The following is a 27,966-nucleotide window of genomic DNA, read 5'->3' as shown; positions in this document are numbered from 1 at the left end:
AATCACCGCGCCATCGCTCTTCATGCACGTCGCACGAAGCGCGCAAGTCATGGGTGAACCTTATTTATTGAACCATGTTCTTTTGAAGCTTGTTTAAACCAAGGTATTGAAATGATAAGAATTATATATCACCACATGGGGGGGGGGGGGGCATCAGGATTTTAGAGGTGATTATGTGGGGCATGGCCAAAAAAAGGTTGGAAACCACTGTGTTAAAGCGAATCCGATTAAGTTTTCCTCTCTGACACTGTAAACAATCTGTAATCCACAAACATCTGAAGAAAATATTCCTTATTTAATTTATCATTGCTGCTGAATGTATGCATGGAGCTGTGGGAAATCTGATCAGTGGTGTCATTAAGCTGCCAGTACCCACAAATAAAGTTGATTTCTCCTAGTTTCAAATTCAGATCAATATTGGAATTTTTCTACAGTTATTGTTGCCCTTGATGTGGTCTCGTAGTTCTAATTGTTGATTTTATGAAGGATAAGCTGTGCTTACATGTAAAAATAATGTCCCGACTTAGGGAAACATTGGATCCAATGCATCATCTTTATATTTTTTATTCCTATATGTCCCATGTGCTTTTTACTCCATCATTTTTCCCATAAAGATTTTCGTAAAAGCCATCATATAAAGCTTCAACCCTTCAACTGTTATGGTCGCAAAGCCCATTGCTGTCAGTTCCTTATCAGCTTTTATCTGTTGTTTAAATGGTTCCAGGCTGCAATTTAGAGTCATGTATCGAAAGGTGAGAAACAGGCCCTTCGGCCCAACCTTCTACATGCTTCACGCTGCCTTGGAAAGACACCAACTTAATCAAGGACCATTCGTACCCTGGTCATTCTCTCATCTCCCCTCTCCTGTTGAAAGTTTGCACCATCAGATTTAGGGACAGCTTCTTCCTTGCTCTTGACTACTGAACAGTCCACCCCTAAGATAAGATGAAGACCTGATCTCCCGACCTATCTCATTGCTGCCCTGTTTTTTTAATTGTTTCTTTCCCCACAGCAGCAACACTCTAATGCTGGTACACAAAAATGCTGGAGAAACTCAGCGGGCGCAGCAGCATCTATGGAGCGAAGGAGATAGGCAACGTTTCGGGACGAAACGTTGCCTATCTCCTTCGCTCCATAGATGCTGCTGCACCCGCTGAGTTTCTCCAACATTTTTGTGTACCTTCGATTTTCCAGCACCTGCAGTTCCTTCTTAAACACTCTAATGCTGTATTATTATCTGCTTCACTCTGCTATTTTTTTTCTCCTTTCCACTACCCGCTGTACGTGTATGACTTGATTGTGCTCTTGAATGGTATGTTTTGACTGAATAGCACACGAACAAGGTTGTCCACTGTATCTTGGTACACAAGGCAACAGCAATACCTTCAGGTGGCCATTCCACCGTCTGGCCACTATTGTTAGTATTTGCAAATATTTCACTAACAGAATAATGAAGAGCTGCGGTCTGTTTGAAACCCTCAAGGTATTGGTGTATCCAAACAAAACTATAAAATGTACAGTAGCTGCTTCTCAAACTGCACAACAGTTGATAAATCTGATTTAAAACCAGACTTTTGCATTAGTAAGTCTGTGTCATCATCTAGAATGTTGATAATCCTTTAGGCTGAGAGAAACTTACAACTGTTGCGCTGAAAAGGAATATGAGGAGCGACAGGATAGTCGGGGAAATAGCTACTGTTCTCCGTAACTATGAAAATAGTTCTGAAGGTGGTGCTAACTGGCTGCGACTGGGACATCTCTGCCCTATGGTTGGAGGGGAGAGAAATATCCAGTAGTTACGATTCTGTAGGACATCTCTTATAGAAACTTACCCTATGGGGTTGGACAGGCTAGATGCAGGAAGATTGTTCCCGATGTTGGGGAAGTCCAGGACAAGGGGTCACAGCTTAATAAGGGGGAAATCCTTTAAAACCGAGATGAGAAGAACTTTTTTCACACAGAGAGTGGTGATGTAGAACTCTCTGCCACAGAGGGTAGTTGAGGCCAGTTCATTGGCTATATTTAAGAGGGAGTTAGATGTGGCCCTTGTGGCTAAAGGGATCACGGGGTATGGAGAGAAGGCAGGTATGGGATACTGAGTTGGATGATCAGCCATGATCATATTGAATGGCGGTGCAGGCTCGAAGGGCCGAATGGCCTACTCCTGCACCTAATTTCTATGTTTCTATGAACTAATGATTTAGGTCTGGGAATGAGGATAATTTGAGAATAGAATTGCTTCCAAGATGGCACCCAACCCAGGCGACTATTTATGCAAATATCCTCAGAAGCAGATCTGCAAACACACATTACCATCGCCCCACACTCTTAAATCTATATTCCTACAGCAACATTTATCCCCTTATCGTGTATCTATACACTGCAAATGGAATGATTTTAATCATGTATTGTCTTTCTGTTGACTGGTTAGCATGCGACAAAAAGCTTTTCACTGTACCTCATGTGGCAATAAACTAGACTGAACTGAACTGAGTCGGGGTTCGAATTTTAATACATAACTTTACAGGTAACAATCTAAGACATGGTACTTGTGTTACGAGTTAGTTATCGCAGGACAAACAGATTAGAATGTGCGATGGGGACTGGCAGTCTGGTACAAGTAGCAGTTTGTGAAACACTGACGCCTGTGGGGAGGGGGGGGATGTAGGAGGTCTTCCATCGAGAATATCTCCATTTAAACCTGGCTGCAACTTGTTGAATCACAAAGATAGGGCTGCAGAACAATAAACTAATGGAGAAAGGGTGCAAAGCTTTCAGGAAGTGCAAATTTAAAAAAAGGTTGAAGAGTGGTTTGGGGTGAAAATAAATGTAGAAATATGGGTACAAACGGGCTGAGTGCATCAAGAAACTAGATTAACAATGGCCAATCCTGCAATGCCCAAACCATAACCTGGAACTACATATGGATAGTTCAATGCTATTGTGGTGATTTTCTACCACAAAACAGGACCAGCTTCATGGAGGATATTGGATGGCTTGTCTGGGGCATTGTGAGGAGTGCAAGGCAAGGATTGATTAACAGAATGGGGAGATGATGGTTGTGTGAATAGTTGAAAAGGTGGAGAGGGTTTGATCGATAAAGGGTGGTGGTTTTTGAGTGGGGCTGAGAGTCACAAGAGTCCTGTACTGGAAGATCCCACAGTTGATGGATGAATCAGACAAGTGTACATGGAAGGGTGGGGAGTTGGACGAATGATAGGTATTGGGCAGATAATGGGAAGGATTGGTTGGGAGTTGAGCAGATAATGGCGATGCATGCATCTTAGGTAGATGATGTGGTTGGATTGAGAATATGCAATGGAACGGCCAGGAATAATGGATCATTTTTAAAAGGGCACCTCGCTAGAGAAAGAAGGATCTTTAGTTGCTGCTAGTTTACCCAACTCCAAAACAGCCCGCAACCTTTCTGGGGATTTAGTGATATCTCATGAGAGGTCTTGAAAGCATGTGAGATAAGTATATAGGTAACTTGACTGAGTATGTTATGAAACTGGATCAAGAGATGATAGTCACAAAAAGCTGGAGTAAGTCAGTGGGTCAGACAACATCTCTGGAGATATGATGGGAGGAAACCAGTGCAAATCATTTAAATAAATCATTCATATTTGCTGATGAATATATATTTCCATAACTGGTATGTAAATTGCCATTGAAAATAAGATTCATCTGTGGCTAACAATATTAATTGAGCATAACATTTGACGAAAGGAGGAATTCTATAAAGTTGGAAATAGAGATGTAAACGTGAGATTTGTCAAACTCTGTCAACGATGAGCAAGAGACGCGAGAGCAAACACACAGGATGTATTAAACACTGATTGTACTAGTTTGTATGAGGCTAGAGAAGCTAAAAGATTAAAAAATAAACAAGGGTCAATTGCGGGTGGGGGAAAGGTTTAGTTTATGCAAGAGTGTAGATAACATAGAAACATAGAAAATAGGTGCAGGAGTAGGCCATTCGGCCCTTTGAGCCTGCACCGCCATTCAATAGGATCATGGCTGATTATCCAACTCAGTATCCTGTACCTGCCTTCTCTCCATACCCCCTGATCCCTTTAGCCACAAGGGCCACATCTAACTCCCTCTTAAATATAGCCAATGAACTGGCCTCGACTACTTTCTGTGGCAGAGAATTCCACAGATTCACCACTCTGTGAATTTTTTTAAATCTCATCTAGGTCCTAAAAGACTTCCCCCTTATCCTTAGAAACATAGAAATTAGGTGCAGGAGTAGGCCATTCAGCCCTTCGAGCCTGCACCGCCATTCAATATGATCATGGCTGATCATCCAACTCAGTATCCCGTACCTGCCTTCTCTCCATACCCCCTATCCCCTTAGCCACAAGGGCCACATCTAACTCCCTCGTAAATATAACCAATGAACTGGCCTCAACTACCCTCTGTGGTAGAGAGTTCCAGTTTATCCTTAAACTGTGACCCCTTGTTCTGGACTTCCCAAACATCGGGAACAATCTTCCTGCATTTAGCCTGACCAACCCCTCAAGAATTTTGTAAGTTTCTATAAGATCCCCCCCCCTCCCAATCTTCTAAATTCTAGCGGGTACAAACCGAGTCTATCCAGTCTTTCTTCATATGAAAGTCCTGCCATCCCAGGAATCAGTCTGGTGAACCTTCTCTGTGGCAAGAATGTCCTTCCTCAGATTAGGAGACCAAAACAGCTAACACTGCCCCCCAGCTTCGTGTCATCCTCAAACTTGGAGATGTTGCATTCAATTCCCTCGTCCAAATCATTAATATATATTGTAAATAGCTGTGGTCCCAGCACTGAGCCTTGCGGTACCCCACTAGTGCCCCACAAAGGATAAACAATGAATGCATGACTGTATGTTTAGATTTTCAAAGTGTCATTAATATGACAAGAGAATATTGTACAAGATTTGTGCTAAAACCTTATACATTTAACCATAATGCATGCTCACAACTTTGATGTTGCCAACATACATTAGCTCAGTGACTCAAGTGCCCCAAGTATCCTGTCGTCTCTCATCATGTCACTATTCACATAATGCTTGGAAACAAATCTGCTAACTTTTTAAATGCACTTCTGAAGGGATGTCGTAAGAATCTCTTGGTCCTATGAAGAGATTGGTGTAACTTGTAATTTTGAAAGACTTCTCAAGATATCGTTAACTTTTCTGACATATGTTGTCTCTAGTGTTTGCCATAATTGACTTCTAAGGACATCTTCTGAAATATTTTGCATGACGATTATTTCCTTTTATGGTCCAAGCAAATATACAATGTGCCCTTTTCATTTGTCAATTACGTTTTCATGTTTAATCACACTTTGAAAATCTAAATAGAGTGTATTCATTCTTGACTCTTCTCTGTCCTCTCAGCTTAAGTTAAGAATAGTGAAAGGCCAGGATAGAGTGAATGTGAAGAGGATGTGTCCACTATTGGTCCTAGACCAGAGGCCATAACCTCAGAAAAAAAGAATGTGCCTTTAAAAAGGAGATGAGAAGCAATTTCTTTAGTCAGAGGGTGGTAGATGTGCAGAATTCATTGCCATAGATGGCTGTGGAGGCCAAGTCAATGGATATTTTAAGGCAGAGATTGACAGATTCTTGGTTAGTTGGCCAAAGTTTGCTTGACATGACCCAATGACTATGCTCACATTGACCTCTTCTCTTCCCTCCCTCAACGTCTCCTTGCTTTTCCTGTGCCAACTCCTCCGGGTCTCCTGTACAAATGGCCCCAAATCCTGACACAATAAGGACCCATCACATAATCAGCCCCACAATACCCGAAAGGTCTTTCAGTTGCTTGGCCCTTATAATTGTTTTCGGACGCCTCTTATATTCCAAACATAGAACCATAGAAACATAGAAAATAGGTGCAGGAGGAGGCCATTCGGCCCTTCGAGCCAGCACCGCCATTCATTGCAATCATGGCTGATCGTCCCCTATCAATAACCCGTGCCTGCCTTCTCCCCATATCCCTTGACTCCACTAGCCCATAGAGCTCTATCTAACTCTCTCTTAAATCCATCCAGTGATTTGGCCTCCACTGCCCTCTGCGACAGAGAATTCCATAAATTCACAACTCTCTGGGTGAAAGAGTTTTTTCTCACCTCAGTCTTCAATGACCTCCCCTTTATTCTAAGACTGTGGCCCCTGGTTCTGGACTCGCCCAACATTGGGAACATTTTTCCAGCATCTAGCTTGTCCAGTCCTTTTATAATTTTATATGTTTCTATAAGATACCCCCTCATCCTTCTAAACTCCAGTGAATACAAGCCTAGTCTTTTCAATCTTTCCTCATATGACTGTCCCGCCATCCCAGGGATCAATCTCGTGAATCTACGCTGCACTGCCTCAATCACAAGGATGTCCTTCCTCAAATTAGGAGACCAACACATTAAAAGCAATTCAAATATATTTAAAAGGTAAGCAAATTTGAGTTCTAAGAAATGATACATTTACTTAAAATACCTTACGAATTTTAGAGAAAGATACAGTGTGGAAACAGGTCCTTCGGCCCACCGGGTACATGCCGACCATCGATCACCCGTTCAAACTAGTTCAATGTTATCCCACTTTCACATCCACTCTCTGCACATTCAAGGCAATTTATAACAGCCAATTAACCTACAAACCCACATGTTTGTGGAATATGAGAGGAAACCGGAGCACCTGGAGGAAACTCACATGATCACAGGGGAACATGCAAACTCCACACAGCACCTAAAGTCAGGATCTTAGTCCAGTCTCTGGTGCTGTGATGCAGCAGCACTACTAGCTATACCACTGTGCCACCCATTCACAGCATGCCTAATATATATAAAATCAAGAGTAGAATCGGTAAGGGAAATGCTCAGAGTCTTTTACCCAAGTGTAGGCGAGGTGAGAATGAGAGGACATGTGATTCAGGTGAGAGGGGTAACATTTAATAGCAACCCAAGGGGCAACTTGTTCACTCCGATGGTGGTGGCTATAGAATGAGCTGCCAATGAGGTATTTGAGGCAGGTACTATAACAACATTTAAAAGACACTAGGATGGTGGCCTCAGGATTATTTTAGATGAGGCATCTTGGTCGAGTTGGGCCGAAGGGCCTGATTCGTGCTGTGAGCATTTTGTGTCAATCTCAGGTTTGTGGGTTAATCGGTTTCGGTAAAGATTCTCAATTTCCCCTAGTGTGTGGAGGATAGTGTTAGTGTACGGGGATTACTGATAGGCGCGGACTCGGTGGGCCGAAGGGCCTGTTTGCACACTAAAGTAAACTAAACTAAACCAAGTTTTACTGGCGTCCACAACGGTTCTAAATTCTCAGACTCAAACTTTTACAAGAATGTATCCACGATACAAAGTTGCAACTGTATCCATGTGTTGAATAGTAACTTATTTCGAAAGATACTTTTGCAAAGATACAATCCTCTCTTCGTTGCTTCCGTTCCTGAAATGCCTGCTGTGATATTTCCAGCTCAAGAGGGTGGTCAAAGCAAACGGATGAAGTAATGGGGCGGTGTGACGGTAAACGAGACGTGAAAATTACAGCCGAGATTAACGAACATGAAACCGAGGGGAGGCGGGGGACTAACAGAGAAAAAAGATTGCAGAATTTGATGAGCAGAGTGTAGTATCACATACGCTCAGTCAAAGATCCTATAGCAGAGCTATAAGATCTTTGCGCTCAGTGGCAGACAGTGAGACTTCAAGTGACATTAGCCTCCCATTGACACGCTACTTTCCATCCCATTCTGAATGAATACGTGTCGGAGGGAACTGCAGATGCTGATTTCAACACACCGCTGGAGTTACTCAGCGGGACAGGCAGATCTGAAGAAGGGTCTCGACTCGAAACGTCACCCAGTCCTTCTCTCCGGAGATGCTGCCTGTCCCCACTGAGTTACACCAGCATTTTGTGACTAGTCTTCTGAATTGATACGTGTCGCCTTTGTAATAAAGGAATAGCTTGTAAGGACCGGGGGGGTGACATAAAATGAAAGCTGGTGGAAAACGGAGTTGCGGTCTTGGGATTCAGTTGTCATGGAAACTGTTTAATTTTCCCAAGTCGAGGCGGGGTTGTGTGAAGATGCATCGGCCGGAGCCCCAGCCCGAGCTCCAGCCCGAGTCCCAGCCCCAGCCCCAGCCCGAGCCCCCAGCTCCAGCCCCAGCCCGAGCCCCCAGCTCCAGCCCGAGTCCCAGCCACAGCCCCCGTCTCTGACATTACACAGCGCCAGACCAGCGGATCCCGGGGATAGGCACAACAAGCTGGAGTAACTCAGCTGGACAGGCAGCGTCTCTGGGGAGAAGGAATGGGTGACGTCTCAGGCCGAGACCATTCTTCAGACTGGTTAGGGATAAGGGAAGCGAGAGATGTGGAGAGATAACGAACAATGAATGAAAGCTGTGCAAAAAGGTGACGATGAGAAAGGACACCGGCCATTGTTAGCTGTTTGTAGGGTGTTGGGACCAAAGATACGGAGCTATAGTATCTTTGGGTGGGACTGCATCAAAGCCCAGCTAGAGTTCACAAACGCGCGGGGCTGCTACTCTAAAGGGCTGAAATAAAAAATCAGGACAATTAAAAACAAAAAATCAATCTTCCATTCCCTTGTCCTGACACCCCCGGGCTTGGGCAGACACAAAAAGCTGGAATAACTCAGCGGGACAGGCAGCATCTCTGGTGAGAAGGAATGGATGACGTTTCTGGTCGAGAACCTTTTTCAGAAGTTTAGACAGGTCCAGAGATGCTGCCTGTCCCGCTGAGTTACTCCAGCATGTTGTGCCTATCTTCAGGTTAAACCAGCACCTGCAGTTCATTCTTACATTCACGGACTTGGGATGTGCTTGGGTGAAATTGCACTTTGAAAGCGCCTCGACAACCACAGAGCAAGACCTTTCCAGATTCGCACTGCCGGCAGGCATTTGCAGATAAGCGAGGCGTTAAAAAAAAAACCTTCTTCAAATCTCCGTGAGCCATCCAACTTAAATACAGGTGTGTAAGAAGGAACAGCAGAGGCTGGTTTAAACCGAAGATCGACACAAAAAGCTGGAGTAACTCAGCGGGTCAGACAACACCTCAGGAGAGAAGGAATGGTCTGAAGAAGAGTCTCGGCCAGAAACGTCACTCACTCCTTCTCTCCAGAGATGCTGCCTGTCCCGCTGAGTTAACCCTAGGTGCGCCCGGGCGGCGAGGTGCTTCGCTGTCTCTGCACAAGTCCAGTGTTAAACATGCTCGCATGGCGGGCTCTATACTCTTCACAACGCGGGGAGGGGGGGAGAGATAAGTGAGAGACCAGCGTGAACATGTTATGAATGATTTAAAACGCGCGCGGAAACGAGAAGCACTCAAAACAACTCCCATGAATTATTCAGATGAGACAGGCGTTTTCATACAAGGTCGATGCTTGAGAAAAAAAGCAGCGCTTCCAGAGAGAGAGAGAGGAGAGAGAAGGAGAGAGAGAGAGAGAGGGAGAGAGAGCGGGAGAGGGAGGGGGAATCTCCTTGATTCGGTTTGTGAGGATACGAACGAGACTGCACCATCACAGCGCGTAGACTACTGAGGGAAGGAGGTCTCAGTCTGGTTGCAAGTGGATTCGCCGCTCTTACTTCTCCCATTGCCACAAGAGCCCGTTACCCGCTCAGTGAATTAAGTCCCTTTTTATTTTGGTGAGCTCGGATTCTGGAGGAGCGGGGTCCACACGAGCATTGAGCGGAGGGAGGGTTTGGTTTTTTTATTTGCACGGGCAAACAAACGCCTCGGACAAAACTGCGACCGCTGCCGGACAATGACTTGATGGAAAGCACTGGTCCAAAAATATGACTGTAAGTAGTACTTAGCTGATGCAGGCAGGCAGGCAGCTGCGGCTTTGCGGATACTTCTCTGTTTTGTTCCGTTCATCGTGTTTGTATTGAGATTGCAGTGAAAAAAACTCATCAAGTTCTGCCCTATTTCCATTCCGTGTTCGATTTTAAATTGCAGTAAGAGGAAATTAACGTGTCCAGCCAGCACCAATTTGTCAATTTCTGCAGAGACACTGCGCAGTCAAGGTTAATAATTGGGGGATAAAACTGGGTTGGGATAGGGTGGTGTGTGTTTATAGTGGAATTATAGCCTTTATTTAATGTTTAGGAAAAAAATAACGCGGAAAATGGCGATAAATATCCCCATTGCGTTGAAGTCTCGCAGGCGATCTGAAGCACCTCTTGTGTGAACAGTTTGCGTTGCACTTGTCCGACCCTGCTCGCCGCCCGCACTAATTCCGCTGCGCCGCCGGCTCTCGGGCTGTGGGGCTGGGCTGGACTGGGCAGTGAGTCAGCGCCGGGCAATGAAGCCACCACCCCGGCCCCACCTGCCACTACTCATTGAAAAAACACACATACTTGTCCGCTGACGTCAAAATGTTGCGTTAAAAAGGAAACGGGGGCTTGATTTACTTTCTTGAAAAAAATACAAACTCCTATCGACCATCTTCCCCCGCACCCCCCCAATGTCTGATCATCTTAAAGTGTATTTCGTGTTTCGGGTAAGCTTTGGTTTTGTCGAGATCTCTTGGGGGGTATTCTCTCCCCCCCCCCCCCCCCCCTCTTCTCCCCCCCCCCCCCCTTCCTTCCCACTATCCCCCTCTCCCTTGCCCCTCCCCCCCTTACCCCCCCCCCTTCTCCCCCCCCTTCCCACTATCCCCCTCTCACCTTGCCCCCCTTTCGCCCTTCCCCCCTCTTCCTCCCCCCCCCCCCCCCCCCCCCTTCCTCTCTCCCCCCCCCCTCCCTCCCTCCCCCCCTCTCTCCCTCTCCCCCCCTCCCCCTTCTTCTCTCCCCCCCCCCCCCCCCTCTCCCCCCCCCCCCCCCCCCCCCCCCTCCCCCCTCCCTCCCCCCCCCCCCCCCCCCTCCCCCCCCCCCCCCCCCCCCTCCCTCTTCCCCCCCCCCTCCCTCTTCCCCCCCCTCTCTTCCTCCCCCCCTCCTCTTTCCCCCCCCTCTCTCCCCTTTCCCCCCCCTCTCTTCCCCCCCCCTCTTTCCCCCCCCCCTCTGTCCCCCCCCCCTTCCCCCCCCCTCCCCCTCTCTCCCCTCCCCCTCTCTCTTCCCCCCCCCTCTCTTCCCCCCCCCTCTCTGCCCCCCCCCCCCCCCCTCTCCCTCCCCCTTTCTCCCCCCCCCTCCCCCCCCCTTCCCCCCCCCCCCCCCCCCCCCCCCCCCTTCCCCCCCCCTCCCCCTTCCCCCCCCTCCCCCTTCCCCCCCCTCCCTCTTCCCCCCCCCCCCTCTTCCCCCCCCCCTCCCTCCTCTCCCCCCCCCCCCTCCCTCCTCTTCCCCCCCCCTCCCTCCTCTTCCCCCCCTCCCTCCTCCCCCCCCCCCTTCCCCCCCCCTCCCTCCCTCTCCTGCCTCCCTCCTCTTCCCCCCTCCCTCCCCCTCTTCCCCCCTCCCCCCTCTTCCCCCCCCTCCCTCCTCTTCCCCCCTCCCTCCCCTCTTCCCCCCCCCTCCCTCTCTCTTCCCCCCCCCCTCCCTCCTCTTCCCCCCCCCCCTCCCTCCTCTTCCCCCCCCCCCCTCCCTCTCCCCCCCCTCTTCCCCCCCCCCCCCCCCTCCCCCCCCTCTCTCTCTCCCCCCCCCCCCTCCCCTCCCTCCCCCCTCCCCCCCCCCCCCCTCCTCCTCCCCCCCCCTCCCCCCCCCCCCCCTCCCCTCCCTCCCCCCCCCTCCCTTCCCCCCCCTCTCCCCCCTCCCCTTCCCCCCTCCTCTCTCCCCCCCTTCCTTCCTCCTTCCTCCCCCCCCCTCTTTCCCCCCACCTCCCCCCCCCCTCCTCCCCTTCCTCTCCCTCCTCCCCCCCCCTCCCTCCCCTCCCCCCCCCCCCCCCTCCCCCTCTCCCCCCCCCCCTCCCCCTCCCCCCCTCTCCCCCCCCCCCCCCTCCCTCCCTCCCCCCCCCCCCCCCCCCCCCCCCCCCCCTCCCTCTCCCCCCCCCCCCCCCTCCCTCCCCCCCCCCCCCCCCCCCCCCCCCCTCCCCCCCCCCCTCCCTCCCTCCCTCCCCCCCCCCCCCCCCCCCCCCCCCCCCCCCCCCCCCCCCTCCCTCCCCCCCCCCCCCCTCCCCCTCCCCCCCCCCCCCCTCCCCTCCCCCCCCCCCCCCCCCCCCCCCCCTCTCCCCCCCCCCCCCCCCCCCCCCCCCCCCCCCCCCCCCCCCCCCCCTCCCTCCCCCCCCCCCCTCCCTCCCCCCCCCCCCTCCCCTCCCTCCCCCCCCCCTTCCCCCCCTCCCTTCCCCCCCCTTCCCTCCCTCCCCCTCCCCTCCCTCCCTCCCCCACCCCCCCCCTCTCCCCTCCCCCCCTCCTCCCCCCCCCCCCCCCCCTCTTCCCCCCCTCCTCCCCCCCCCCCCCCTCCTCTCCATCTTCCTCTCCCCCCCCCTTCCACACCCCCCCCCCCCATATCTTTCTCCCAGGCACACTAGTGTTTTCACAGTGGATTTGATTTGTAATTTATACATTGAAGCTTTCCGTTCACTCTCCCCGTGTCTACAAATCCTTTTGTTTTTAAAGTGCGAACTAATGCTCGGCGTGAGGCATCTGAGACATTTCCCTTTTAAGACGGTGACGGTGCTGAGATTAAAGCGGAGTCCCGTTTCTCTTTCTTTCTAATCCCGGGCCGCTTGTTGCCACCACGAGGGGCGGGCGGGCGGGCTGAACCCGGGGGTGAGCGGCGAGATCCTCTGGGGATAAGAGGTGTGACCCGGCCTCCCTCCGGCCCAGCCCAGCGAAGTCCGTCCCGTCCCGTCCCCCCGACACTTTGAGGAGGTGAGGTGCCCTCACTCCCTCCCACCGCCTTGTTGCTGGAGCTGGAGCCGGCGCAGCGGCCGCTGGAGTAGAGAGCTACTGTGCAGCGCCGCTCTGATCTGTCTCCCTGTCTGCACTGATCTGCTCCAGGAAACCTCCCTCGTCCTTTCGTGCGAAGAAATATTGTTGGATTAACGTCGTTAAACGTCGAGAAAGGCAAATAACTGCGCTCCCCAACTTCCTGGAGTTTGTATGTCTGGTGTGAGTGTGTGTTTGTCAGGGCTGATTTTCCCCCCTTTGGCTCTAAGCACTGGCACTCAGCCGCAGATGCGATGCGTGTTCTGTTCTGTACAGAATCCCAGGGCAGGAGCCGCCAAACATGTACTGAACTATCTTGCTAGTTGCGGACTTCGGATCAAATGCTGTGTATGACTCGCGTGTTGTGATTTCGGGCCCAGAAGGCGCAAGATTTTTGTTTCGTGCAGATAAATAAATCGCACCTGTCTTTGTGTGAAAAAGCCTACATTGTCACTGTTGTGAACGGGTTTTTTTTTTCAACCAGCGCGGGCAGTTGCTTTGTTTCACATTTCTCCGGCATAGGTTAGCGAGAGGGCTGTTGGTGATTCTCATCAATAGGGTGGCTTTGGTTCTTGTTAACCGATCATTTTAATTCGTGAATCTATTATTGCAATGTTTCTGGCAATGAAAATCAAATTATTCTCTGCCTAACTGGAAATTGCAACAGAAAAAATGTGGTCTGCAATTATCAGTCACTAACCAATTAACCTAAAAGTTGCAATGATTTATTTCAACATTGTAGGTTACAATCATCTGTGTGAATGTGCAGAGGACAATGAGATGTTGCACAGGAAAAAACGTACTGTTTTGTTACAGCAGTTTTGTATAAAAGAGCTAAAATAAGCAATGATCAATTGGGCTGTTTACAGTTTAGTATGTTGTCATGTGCACTGAGGTACAGCGAAAAGGTTTTGTTGCGTGCTATCCAGTCAAGACAAGGTACACAAAAATGCTAGAGAAACTCAGCGGGTGCGGCAGCATCTATGGAGCGAAGGAGATGGGCAACGTTTCGGGCTGAAACCCTTCTTCAGACTGATAGGGGGGTGGGGGGCGGGGAGAAGAAAGGATAAAGGAGGAGTCTGAGGGTTGAGGGAGAGATAGGAAGGGGACGAGACAGCAAGGGATAACGGAATTGTGAGAATTCCATGTTCATGCCACCAGGATGCAGAGTACCCAAGCGGAATATGAGGTGCTGTTCCTCCAATTTCCGGCGTTGCTCACTCTGGCCGTGGAGGAGACCCAGGGCAGAGAGGTCGGATACGGAATGGGAGGGGGAGTTGAAGTGCTGAGCCACCGGGAGGTCAGGTTGGTTAGTGCGGTGTTCGTTAAGACAATACATGATTACAATCGACCCATTTACATGACATGGGAATAACGTTCAGTGTAAGGTAAAGGCTGCAAAGTCTGATCAAGGATAATCCGAGGGTCACAGATGAGGTAGCTAGTAGTTCAGCACTGCCCTCTGGTTGTGGTGAGATGACTCAGTTGCCTAATAACAAGTGGGAAGAAACTGTCCCTGAATCTGGAGGTGTACAGCTTCTTATTTATTTTGTTTTATTTTAGCGATTGGTGCAATTTGATGCAGCCAGACAGATGTAGAATAGACAAGCACTTTAAACAAGTGTTGTGATAAGTCTAGGTACGTATATATCACCACCAGTAGGAGAATCCAACAAAATATTTCCCTGTCAATGTTTGACACCATGGTATTCTGATTGGCTGAACACAATGGTTTTAGTCTCAGCAGGGAACTGTTTGGCCCAATTAAAGATCTATCATAAGCTGCATAAAGGTACTGAGTGAATGTCCCATCATTTCCTGCTTGTATTTGTGACCTATGAATTCTATCCCTGTTCAAATCCAAGAGAGAGAGAGAAAAAAAAAAATCAGAGCTGCAAATGGGTCAATCATCTTCATTACATTTTAATGGCTATCGCATATTTCTGGGCAGTTTACCAGCAATAAATTTCAAGAGTCTAAGTTCCACATTTGCTGTTTTGTGTTGTAGTTTATAGCACATTTGTGAAGCATTAACCACAGATACCACTGCGGTACTTTGATCTGTGAAGCTGGAGAGTTTACATCTGAAATTGGTTTGCAAATGTGTTGAACAAGGTGGACCTTGGGTTTTGTTAAAGTGGCCTTGCATTTATTGTTATTTTTACCCCTGCATGTGTTAACGTCATTAGTTTAACATTAAAGTTTGCAGGTCCTCTAACAAATTAGTTCTATAATTGTTAGCAAGTAGCTGGTGGTGGTAGCAAGCAGTGAAGTGCATGATTTTTTCAACTGAAGCTTTCAGTCACTTTTGGCGAATTATTTACGCACTACTTTAACACTGCAGTGGGCAGCCCTCTATTCTGGGAAAGTTGGGGGAGGGGGGTGCAGCTGGTGAGAAGAAAGAATCTGTTCCTGAATGATGGTTACCATTCAAGTTGCAGCTGAGTACTAACTTGTTTATCATAGGGACTGTAATCCAAATGTTCCTAGCGAGGGTATTCACGTATAAGTGGTTTGGGAATGTCAGTCTGAAATATTGAAGTGAACTCCCATAAACTTAATGGTAGACAAAAGTGCTGGAGAAACTCAGCGGGTGCAGCAGCATCTATGGAGCGAAGGAAATAGGCAACGTTTTGGGCCAAAACCCTTCTTCAGTCTCTATTTTCCAGCATCTGCAGTTCCTTCTTAAATCCCATAAACTCAATGGTGGATGCATTTAAATAAGTTTCATGCCCTGTTGAAATTGTACTTCCAAGATTCAGCTTGGGCATTGACTAATGGATTAAATGGTGTGTTTTGGGAGAATAATCGTACTTTACGGCCTCTGAGTGGGATTGCCACCAGGTTTAAAACCAGAGCGTTTCAACCTGAAGCTTTGACAGTTCCTGTTCCTTGACAGATGCTGCTCAATTTGCTGAATTCCTCCAGCAGATGTTTGCCCTTTCAGATCCCAACATCTGCAGCTTCTTTCTTGTGTCTCCATTTTACTACTGTTTCCTAGATTCTTTTAAAAAAAAAATCAATGTGGCATTTAGTTCATTATTGGGCTCCCAAATGCTTTGATTAAAATAATCATTTGGAGATTTCCCTAGGCATAAACTACACATAGTGATAATTGTATTTTCCACCCAAAAAACATTGATAAAGTATATGTTTGGAAAGAGCCACCAATAAAGAGTCCTCTTTACGGCTTTAAATCGTCTGCTGTTCAGCATGGGTTCTTGGTTTCTCGGCAGCGGTATATATAGCCTTTGACTGCAAATGATTGATGATATTGTACAGGAGTGATTGTGACCAACCAAACTACCGCTCTCTGTTTAACGCATCTTTGCTCGTGAGGTTTAATCCATAAAATAAACACATCAGTGACCAAAGTTGTGAATGTCCATCCAAATAACTAAAGTACACAGTGTGTAAGAAGGAACTGCAAATGCTGGTTTATACCGAAGGTAGACACAAAAAGCTGGAGTAACTCCGGTCGAGACCCTTCTTCAGACAGGGATTTTCTAATGCTACTGGCAAAATTAATTTGTATTGCTTATTTAAAACTTGAGTCTTTATAATGTCTTTTTTTCATTTACGGTGATGTAAAGTGATTATGCAAAGATCTGGACAAAACGCATTAGCAAAATTACGATATTCTTATAATGATGGAGTGATATTAATGTATGATTTGATTGAAAATATTCAAAATAAAGTATCTGTATTCTACTTTGAAATGTTAGCATAGTATATATCTATAAAATGTTGATATTGGCAATTACAATCCATGTAATTTATTAAATGTTGGTGTACGTTTATAATGGGAGTACGTGTAATGGAGGGGGCTGTGCAGAGACATGTGAATCATTACAAAACTTTCCTGTTTGAGGAAATTGTCTTGGTTCACATCTAGTCACAAATGGCTGCTTCTGCCATCCATCCCAAAGTGTTTTTCAATCAATGAGCATTTTAAAATTATGGGAAACCAACTATAAGCTAACGCTCTATTGAATTGGTCATAAAGTCAAAAGTGATAGGAGCAGAATTAGACCATTCGGCCCGTCAAGTCTTCTCCACCATTCAATCATGTCGGATCTATCTCTCCCTCCTAACCCCATTCTCCTGCCTTCTCCCCAGAACTCTTGACACCCATACAAATCCAGAATTGTTCCATGAACTATGTTCTGTGCTTCTATAAAGTTACCATTCAAGGGTATTCTGTAAGGGATATTATGTCAAAATAATAAGCTAATATTTTATTGTAAGTAGAGACAATAATAGATCATGTTTTTTAAAAACAGACTACGTTAGAAATACTTAGCAGGTCATAAGTGATAGAAGAATTAGGCCATTCAGCCCGTCAAGTCTACTCTGCCATTCAATCATTGCGGATCTATCCCTCTCTCCTAACCCCATTCTCCTGCCTTCTCCCCATAACCCTTGACACCCGTACTAATGAAGAATTGTTCTCTAATTTGTTTCTGGCAGGAATACAGGGAAGATGGTATGGATTTGGGAAGTGACTCGTGTAGTCGAACAAGTTCCGAATCGAGTTCTAACAAAGTGACACCATGCTCGGAGTGCAAGTCCTCACCCAGCCTGCTGCTTGCCACCTTGGGGGACTATGAGGCGGACGAGGATTATCAAGAATACAAAAGTAAGGTGATCGAAGAGTGGGAAAATGAGTATGGGGACTACTCTGAGAACAATGGCTTTGTTAAGACTGCCAGCAGGAGCTTAGCGGAGGAGTTTCAAGAAGTGAAGGTCATCCCTCCAGTTCCTTCCAACATTACTCCAGGCAAAATTAAGCGAAATGGCAACATAGCGCCGCCTAAAGCTCGCGGCAAAGGCAATGAGACTCTCCCAAAGTTGCAAAAGCCGTTGCGAATAGCGAGTGACGTTGTGGCCACTTTGGGGACTTTTGTAACGGAGGAACCTCAGCTCCCGACCATGGACTGGGAAGCCCTTGAGAAACATCTCGCAGGTTTACAGTTTCAAGAGCAAGAAGCACAGAATCAGAACCAGACCCAGACTAAAGCGAACTTCACATCCGTAAGTAGTTTCTATCCAAAATCATTTCTTTGTTGTTGTTATTTTGAGCGCCTCTATCTTTCATCAGTTGGGGATCCTGAAGCATAGAAATGCATATAGGAGCACTTTCAGTAATAAATCCGGTGAATTCTGCTTGCCTGAATTATTATTATTTATTTTTGCCATATCATGGGCAAGATTGCCCAAGTCCAAAGAGCTAAGGTATAAACTGTCTTTCAATTATGATTGTGCATTAATAGATGCAGTTTAAAAAAATAGAATATCAATAAATACCAATTGAGGGACCAGTCTCTGTGTTGTAAAGAACATGCTGTACTGCCTGCCCTGCTGGGAGCACCATCAACATTTAGGCTTGCAGTCGATTAGATTGAGGAAAATAAATTACATAATATTTCTCTTATCTTTAGCCAGGCATGGTTACCTATTATCATGAGGGTAACCCAGATCCTGATTACTTGTCGGCTGCCCGATCATTTACTCAGTACAATGTATTTCTGGTCAATAATAAATGTGGCCTTCCCTTGTTGAATGTGACACCTTAGATGCCACTAAATTTTAAATTTGTTATAGTAAAAGGATTTGAGTATAGGAGCAGGGAGGTTCTACTGCAGTTGTACAGGGTCTTGGTGAGACCACACCTGGAGTATTGCGTACAGTTTTGGTCTCCTAATCTGAGGAAAGACATTCTTGCCGTAGAGGGATTGCAGAGAAGGTTCACCAGACTGATTCCTGGGATGTCAGGGCTTTCATATGAAGAAAGACTGGATAGACTCGGCTTGTACTTGTTAGAATTTAAAGGATTGAGGGGGGATCTTATAGAAACTTACAAAATTCTTAAGGGGTTGGACAGGCTAGATGCAGGAAGATTGTTCCCGATGTTGGGGAAGTCCAGAACAAGGGGTCACAGTTTAATGATAAGGGGGAAGTCTTTTAGGACCGAGATGAGAAAATTTTTTTTCACACAGAGTGGTGAATCTGTGGAATTCTCTGCCACAGAAGGTAGTTGAGGCCAGTTCATTGGCTATATTTAAGAGGGAGTTAGATGTGGCCCTTGTGGCTAAAGGGATCGGGGGGTATGGAGAGAAGGCAGGTACAGGATACTGAGTTGGATGATCAGCCATGATCATATTGAATGGCGGTGCAGGCTCAAAGGGCTGAATGGCCTACTCCTGCACCTATTTTCTATGTTTCTATTATCTTTGGGGCAGCACGGTGGCGCAGCAGTAGAGACCTGGTTTTGATCCTGACTATGGGCGCTGTCTGTGCAGGGTTTTGTACATTCTTCCTGTGACTGTGTTTTTCCTCCAGGTGCTCTATAGATTCATCTCACACTCCAAAGTAGGTTAATTGGCTTTGGTTTAAAAAAAAAAGTAAATTGGCCCTAATGTGTAGGATAGTACTAATGTACAGGGGTGCTCGCGGGTCGATGGGCCGAAAGGCCTGTTTCTGCTCCGTCTCTCCAAAGTCTAATATTTGTTGATTTTCTCCACGAGTTCTCGGAGTAGAATTAGGCTATTCGGCCCATCAAGACTACACCATTCAATCATGGCTGATTTTGAATCCCATTTTCCTGCCTTCTCCCAAGAATTTGTCTACATCTGCCTTGAAAATATCCACTGACTTGACCTCCACAGTCTTCCGTGGCAATGAGTTCCACAGATTGACTACCCTCTGACTAAAGAAGTTCCTCCTCGTCTCCTTTCTAAACGAATGCCCTTTAATTCTGAGGATATGATTTCTGGTCCTAGACTCTCCCACCAGTGGAAATGTAGTTTCTACATCCACTCTATCTCTGCCTTTCATTATTCTGTAAGTTTCAATGAGGTCCCCCCCCACCCTCCACCTTTTAAACTCCAGAGAATGGAGGCCCAGTGCTGTCAAACACTCATTATGAAGTCAGTCAGTAGTAAGTGATAATGCTGAGTTGACTTGAATCTTCACTGACGGATGCCAGGAGAGGCATGATGAGCCACAAAACATATTTGGGAATTCCCTTCACGTGGGACACTTCAGGACCACCTTTTGTATATGTGGAACTTCAGCAGCAACAGTTTGTTTATTTTCTCTCATTGATAGCATCTAATGCTGGGCAAATGGGGATGCATTCAAAAGTAGAAAAAGGTGTCCAATTAATGATGTGCTAACCTTATAGAATAATCTTGAACTATTGTAATGGGAAAAGATTAAAGAAGGATAAATTCCAATGTGTTTGCCACATTGCCTTTGCTGGATATCAAATATCACCACGTCTAAAGAAGGGTCCCTGAACCAAAACGTCTCCCATCCATGTTCAATGGTGATGCTGAAGATAAACACAAAATAGTGGAGTAACTCAGCGTGATGGGCAGCATCTCTGGAGCATCCACCCTACAGAGATGCTGCCTGACCTGCCAAGTTACTTCCGCAGTTTGTGTCTTTTATTGACCACCGTACGAAGGACAGTTTATCGACCTGGCGAATATCATTTATGTTTAATATTGGGGAAAGTGATGGCAGAATTTCTATGGAGGCAGAATGAAACTGATTTTTATTTTTGCTGAATTATCATAATTGGTGTCCTGGGAGCTTTGTTGCGAATAGTGAGTTTTCCAAAGGCTGTCATACCTTGGGAATTATCAGTTGCCATCTCGGATGCAAAAATAAATTATTGAAGATATAAAACATTTAATCGGTGTATAGTAAGGCATGATAATTATGTACGGCCCTCTTATTCCTGAATTATTATTTTCCTTTGCAGTTTTTAAAGCTTTGGAAGAAATAAAATGATGGGTATATTTTGAAAATTGCAGAACCCAGTGTTGAAAGGGTTAAAAAGATGTTGTATTTTAAAATGAATCTGGTGGTGACTTGGCATAGTTAGCTGCAGAGGGCACTGTTCACAATTTCTGTTATACTTGCAAACTATTGCCTGGGTGAAATGAAACAATGTAAAATGACAGCCCATACACACAAAGCAGCTCGGTGTATATGATCGGCTAACCTGCAGAATCACAACCCCATTAGCCAGACCGCAAGAACGGTATCATGGTAGTGGAATAAAACAGAGCAGTTTATGTTGGGATGTGTTCTAGTATTTTAATGTTGCTTTTTTTTTTTTACCTGCATTTTTAAACTATTCATACTATTTTTAATCAGGAACTGGATTGTTTTTTTTTAATCGTTTTTATTTATGCTTGAAATGTTTAAGTTTTTATGTGTGATTATCCGGTATTCCCTGGGAAACGCCTTCTCATTTTGCACTGTACAATTGTTGCTTTGCAAGATGACAATAAAAGGATGACAATGATAATAATGATAGTAAATGTGGGCAACTTCTGATGTAGAAAGAGCCTGCTGGAATAAAAAAGGAACATTGTACGGACTTGTCAAACTGCTATTAACCCACCTGATCTATAGAACGGTGGTTGAGATGAAAGAGCTCATTGCAAATCCAAGGCAATTATATTCTTTGTAGATGAAGAATTGGTTTTATTCAAGTGCTTTACAACTGGTAAGCAATACCGTGGAGATTCCTAATTATTGGTGTGGGGGCCTGAATTAATCTACATCAAAGCAGGGTCCATGAATCAGTACAGCAAATAAATGTATTGATTTCAGAAGTAAGATTTATTGATCATCATATACTTGGACTAGTCAGTGGAATCTGAAAAAGCAACTTAAGAATTGTAGGACGGACAATAAAAGCAATTAAGGCTTTTTGGAATAATGTACTGTGGGGCACATTGCAATATTGGGAGAAATATCATCGAAAGATGAGTTGTCATATGCACTTTATTCTTTTTGTTGACTCATTCGGATGGATTTTTGAAAATTTGTATTGGTTTTACAAGTACATTTAACAGCTAACCAAAAAAAAGTTTATTTTAAGTTAAAATGGTGAATTGCATTGTGAACGGATACATTGATATGCTGGAGGCATCGCTGTCTTTATAATAATTTCATTTATCACTCTTCAGCATTTCAAACACAATTTCTGATGGATTTAGTTTAGGGATGCAATGTGGAAATAGGCCCTTTGGCCCACCGATTCAGCAACAACATGACATCCTCACACATACATAACACACACACACACACACACACACACACACACACACACACACACACACACACACACACACACTCTGATCCATGGGATGGCGGGACTGTCATATGAGGAAAGATTGAAAAGACTAGGCTTGTATTCACTGGAGTTTAGGAGGATGAGGGGATATCTTATAGAAACATATAAAATTACTAGACTAAGTGGGACCCGTTGGGTCCCAGCATCACATGGGAGGGCTGGTCACCAACGCAATATTCCACCTTTCCACCAATATTGCTCGCCAGTGGGTGGGTGGGGGGAGGGCTTTCTGTTGCGCTAGTATGGGTGTTGCGGGCTGAAGGTACTGGTTTCCAGAGGGCTAGTATAGACATTGTTGGCAGAATAGATTCTTGGGCTGGCAGCCAACTGTTGCAATGATTTTAAAAGCCAAGCCAAGGCAAACAATTTGGCTGCAGCCACCTGACAACTAAAATTCATTTTGTGAACACAAACTTTTTAAAAAGGCGAGGCAAACAATTGGGCAGCAGTCACTTTACAGCCGCATCGAGGGGACTCACCGTGGATTAAACGTGCGTTCAGTGTTATTCGCAGCTCAGAGAGCCGTGACCCTATCGCTTCCTGGGTCTGGCAGAGACTGAGTGAGGGACTACACTTCTGGGTTTTATAGTCCCTCCCGCCCCTGCCGCCAGCGGGGGCAGCAGAGAGAATGGCAACATTTTTTAAAACATTAATATCTCTGATTTTCATCGGAAAATCCTCTGGTCCCGGAAGGCGGAGGGGGGCTCTGAGCGAGGTGGCCAAAAATGATGGCCGTAGGTGACGGCGTTCTCTCGGAAATCGCAGCGCAGTGGGCCAAAAGCGGTCAACATCAGACTTTTAGTAATATAGATAAAAGGACTGGACAAGCTAGATGCAGGAAAAATTTTCCCAATGTGGGGGCGAGTCCAGAACCAGGGGCCACAGTCTTAGAATAAAGGGGAGGTCATTTAAGACTGAGGTGAGAAAAAAACGTTTTCACCCAGAGAGTTGTGGATTTATGGAATTCCCTGCCACAGAGGGCAGTGGAGGCCAAGTCAATGGATGGATTTAAGAGAGAGTTAGATAGAGCTCTAGGGGCTAGTGGAGTCGAGGGATATGGGGAGAAGGCAGGCACGGGTTATCGATAGGGGACGATCAGCCATGATCACAATGAATGGCGGTGCTGGCTCGAAGGGCCGAATGGCCTTCTCCTGCACCTATTTTTTATGTAATGTTAACGAGGGAGCAATGAGACTGTTATTTAATTGCACAAAAATTATTTTCACACTGGCAGTGCTGAAGTGCAGAGTCAAAAGATTACTGTTTCCATTTGCATTGCCTGCAAATGTGGATTAATTTAATGGTACAAGGTTCCACAAAAACCACGTGACTAGTTGACCATCGGTCCATGCATTCCAGTTTCCTTGGCCATTTTTTAAACTGTGTACAGTAGAGTGGAAAATGATTTTGTGTTCAATTAGTCTTGGCTTCAGATAAGACTGTTACTGCCTAATGAACCATTATTTGGTTAAGAGGATTCTGTTCCAGCTAAATTAAGTTTATATTTGGCTCGAATTATCTCCTTGCAATATGAATGAGGAAATATTTCATTCCTTACATTTTCCTCGCTGTGAGATGCACTGTGAACTTAATTGTCAAACTTAGGACTGATGGTGACTATCAGTCCTGCTCCCACTCGCTCATTAATTTGAAATGGTGTACTTCACCATCATTGTGTCTCTGGTCAGTGCTGCCATTTAACTTTACCAAGGAAAATTGCTTAGCCTTGCAGTGAAAATGTCAGGAGCTCCATTTATTTAACATTGCAACTGAGTTTCTCTGGAGATGCCCTTCATGTGTTGTGCATCTAGGTATCAGACCTAGAATGAAACTGATGGAAAAGTGGGGGGAGAGAAGAACAAAACTTGTGGGATGTGTATGTACCATCTTTATCCCTGCCAACTGAATGGTTTCTTAAGAAGTAGAGTACAGGGGAAATTGGGGAGACCTGCTTGAGGGCCAATAATGTTAATGGAATTGAGGCAAGGACGATCCCAATGTTTAAGAAGCAATCAGACGGGTACATGAATAGGACAAGTTTAGAGGGATTTGGGCATGCAGGCAAGTGGGACTAGTGCAGATGGGGCATGTGGGACGGAGTGGGCAAGTTGGGCTTGTTTCCACACTCTATGACTATGAATGGTGCAGGTATATCGTCAGGTGGTGTCAGGTGGTGTCCTAGCCAGCACAAATTAGAAAAATGATCAAAACCCTTAAAATCAGATGAATCAAAATGATTACACCAGCATTATTCATCTGTCAGTTCCACACAACTAATAAGGTTTGATGTAAGGCATCAACTGTTCCATCTTTAAGACTCGCATTAGGAATGTGACACAGAATGCTGGTGAAGGGTGTAAATCCAAGATTGGTAATATATTTTGGTAGATCACGAATGATCTCTGGAATTGGGCGCAACGTACTCTAGTTTGTGAAGCTTGACTTTTGCTTTTGTCATGGTATTTCTCGGGCTCTCTCATGGAATATAAACATTAATGGGGAAGCCGGCACAATGTGGTACCAGGGTTCCCAGCCCCTAACCTGTCGTTATACTCATGTTATCCAGGTGACGGAGCCGGTTATGTTTCCAGTCGCAATGACCCCAGAATGTTGTTGATGGGATGCATTTTTCTTGATTTATGTAAAGGATGTGGGCATGACAGATAATCTGCATAATTGATAATGGTTATGACATTGAATGCCAAATGTTGGTCATCATTTTTACTGTGGGTGGTGTTAATTAGTATTTGCTTGCTGTGAATATGCCTTGCTCATATATTGAATCTGGAGTAGATGTTGCTGGGTGTGGGTGTGGACTATTTCATTAGCAATCAGTTCCAAAATGAATTGGATTCTGCATATGCATCTGTTGTTCTGACCTTCAGATAGAAGTTATGTCATTGAAGAAGAAGCATTGTAGATAGCTGGGCCAAAGACTTTACCCTGAGAAACTCTTGCAGCTATGTTTTGGGCTAATATTATTGGCATTCACAATGATATCCATTGTTGTTGGTGTGACTCCAATCATTGGAGAGGTTTCCTTGGATTTCCACAAATTTTCCTTGCACCCGAAGTTTTGGGTCTGAACCCTTCTTCACCTATTCCTTTTCTCCAGAGATGCTGCCTGACCCACTGAGTTACTCCAGCGTTTTGTGTCTATCTGCCCAAATTAAGGGGTTGTTTCATTTGGGACTGAGATGAAATTCCCTCACTCCGACAGACACAAAATGCTGGAGTAACTTAGCGGAACCGGCAGCATCTCTGGAGAGAAGGAATGGGTAATGTTTTTGGTCGAGACCCTTCGCTCAGCCCCTAAATTCTCTGCACGAGTATAGATGGATGTTTGTTTGGTCGGTATATCCAAGAAGGACAGACTGATAGATTGTTGGATGTCAAAAGTGTGAGCTTAGTGCAGAATAGCAAAGCCGATATGAAAAAACAGTCATGATCTTATTAAGCAATGGAGCCAAAAGGTCTGATGTTGCCTCTATTTCATTGTGAGAATAGGTGGGTTAGTTTCCTGCTTAAGATTTTATTGTGAAATAGAATAACGAAATACTAATATTAGCAATAATGATTCTGAACCCTGCATGGCCTTGTTCATTTTTTTTTTAATTGTTTATATAATTGGTGTAGTTTCTATTCCTCAAACCTTAAATAAAATCAGAAATTTTAAAATTATGAGAGCAAATGGCACGACTTTTCACACACAGAGTGATGAATCTCTGGAACTCTCTACCGCAGAGGGTAGTCGAGGCCAGTTCATTGGCTATATTTAAGAGGGAGTTAGATGTGGCCCTTGTGGCTAAGGGGATCAGAGGGTATGGAGAGAAGGCAGGTACGGGATACTGAGTTGGATGATCAGCCATGATCATATTGAATGGCGGTGCAGGCTCGAAGGGCCGAATGGCCTACTCCTGCACCTATTTTCTATGTTTCTATGTCAGTACCAAATATCACCAACTGAATTAGTTGTAGTGTTTATGGAAGTATTGTCCGTGGAATTGGAGTTTACCTGCATTTGGGCCCTTGTCTTCCGACAGCTCTGGGCTGGTTGCCTGAAGTCTTTGGTGTAGGGGAGGCAAGGGGGGAATTGACAGAACGATGGAGGATGCCTGACAGTACAGGGAGGAGGGGACGTGAAATGTCTGGCAGCACTGATTTGTGACCTTCGAAAAGATCTCTTGGATTTCCGATTTGAGAATACAATAAATCTCCCTGTTATCATTAATAAAAATGTGCATTTCGGACAATAAATGCAGACGACGGCCAGCCTTTTATTTGCTTTCAGCACCGTTCCGGAGACCTGGGTTCGACCCTGACCCCCCGGGTACTGTCTGTGTGGAGTTCTACCCTGTGAGTTTTCTCTGGTTTCCTCCCACATCCCAAAGACATGCAGGTTTGTAGGTTAATTGGCCTCTGTAAATTGTCCCTGGTGTGCAGGCTATAACATAGAACCAGTGTGAATGCGAGGTCGCTGGTCGGTGTAGACTCCGTGAGCCGATAGGCCTCGTATCCATGCTGTATCTCTAAACTAAACTAAACATTTGTTTCCCTTCCACTAATGTAAATTGGAATAAAGCCCCTCATTTCTTTGCTCCTTTTTGTCTCTTTTGGTGCTTTTTCCTCTTTCATTTTTATCACAGTTTCAGACATCAACTGGAGCTGTATCATGGTAGATTCCATTCCCTCTTTTTCCAGGCCTCCAATCCACGTTGCCACTGTTACACCCCCAGTGAATATGCTGGAAATATATCTTTAATGTAGTTTAGTAGATTACCGACAGCACTCATTATGTTGCTGACCAAAAACAAAAAACATTTTCGTGACAATCTATTTTTGGTGATGGACTGCATGAAAATTACATGTACTGCATTGGAAATTATGTACCAAGTCCTAAATCTGTACACAGACATTTGACAAACTATCATAGAAAGTTTGTGGATCAAAGTTGTATGCACAAACAACATTTATAACACTCGCATCTTGGAGAGTAACAAGTAGACAGTCTCTGGCATTGGGAAACATGCCAACAATGCTGTCTGTGTGTAGGAAGGAACTGCAGATGCTGGTTTAAACCGAAGAGAGACACAAAAAGCTGGAGTAACTCAGCGGGACCGGCAGCATCTCTGGAGAGAAGGAATGGGTAACGTCACCCATTCCTTCTCTCCAGATTTACTGCCTGTCCTGCTGAGTAATGCCCCTGTTCCACTTAGGAAACTTGAGGTTTCCCCAGAGGTTTTTGTCAGTCTCCCTACCTGCTTCCACTACCTGCAACCTCCGGCAACCACCTGCAACCTCCAGGAACCGCACGGAAACCTTGGGTGGGGCGCAAAGTCTCCAGAGATTTCCGTTCAGGTCTCCTCTAAGTGGGACAGGGGCATTACTCCAGCTTTATCTGTCTGTAAAGTTCTGCAAGTCCATCGGAAGCTTCAGTGGACAAATATCACCGTTGTCTCCCAAATCAACATCCTCAGAATTGAGGCATTAATTCGGTCATTATTGTAGGGCAGGGCACACCATTCACACGCTGGACACCCAACTCCCAGAGCTGACATCTGAGCTCTGCTATGCGTAGTGACTGGCAGGCAGACTGTGGAAAGGATTCAGAGGCACTCAAGGTCTCCCTTGGTTGGATTGCAACATTCCCCACCGACCCCTGAGAATCAAAGTGGAGAGGGTGTTTTTGGGTGTTGATATCCTCAAATCTAGGCATCGGACAAGCAGAAGAGCTCTATCTTTAAAGGTAGAAGAATCACAACACTTGCCCACCCATTGGGCACCTCCTTCCTCATCTGTGGAAAGGTTTATGCTTTGACCTTCATAAGTCACCTCCAAATATGCAACATTGAGGATCGGCCCGTGAAGAACAATGTATTAAGTAGGCAAAATAACACAGTGCTATAGTAATGCCACCTGTCCCACTTAGGAAACCTGAACAGAAAACTCTGGAGACTTTGCGCCCCACCCAAGGTTTCCGTGCGGTTCCTGGAGGTTGC

The 27,966-nt window shown here is 46.0% G+C and overlaps 1 protein-coding gene across 6 annotated transcripts in view; it reads left to right on the top strand.

Moving 5' to 3' along the window:
• schip1 (schwannomin interacting protein 1) overlaps positions 1-27,966 on the top strand; it is a 582,838-nt gene that overhangs the window by 427,277 nt on the left and 127,595 nt on the right. Inside the window, exons 1-2 of one of the 6 annotated variants that reach the window (XM_055646369.1) lie at positions 9,512-9,814; positions 17,281-17,844. In XM_055646369.1, the coding sequence (XP_055502344.1) occupies positions 9,809-9,814; positions 17,281-17,844 (570 nt within the window). In that variant the 5' untranslated portion in view covers positions 9,512-9,808. Of the gene's footprint in view, positions 1-9,511; positions 9,815-12,655; positions 12,754-12,775; positions 12,994-17,280; positions 17,845-27,966 lie in introns of those variants that run through there. The other 5 variants (XM_055646372.1, XM_055646371.1, XM_055646368.1 and 2 more) reach the window with 5 other exon arrangements.

Source organism: Leucoraja erinacea, chromosome 14 (genome assembly GCF_028641065.1).
Source record: "Leucoraja erinacea ecotype New England chromosome 14, Leri_hhj_1, whole genome shotgun sequence".
Taxonomy (NCBI): Eukaryota; Metazoa; Chordata; class Chondrichthyes; order Rajiformes; family Rajidae; genus Leucoraja; species Leucoraja erinaceus.
Note: the sequence above shows the minus strand (reverse complement) of the source record. Positions and strands in the feature narration are given on the sequence as shown.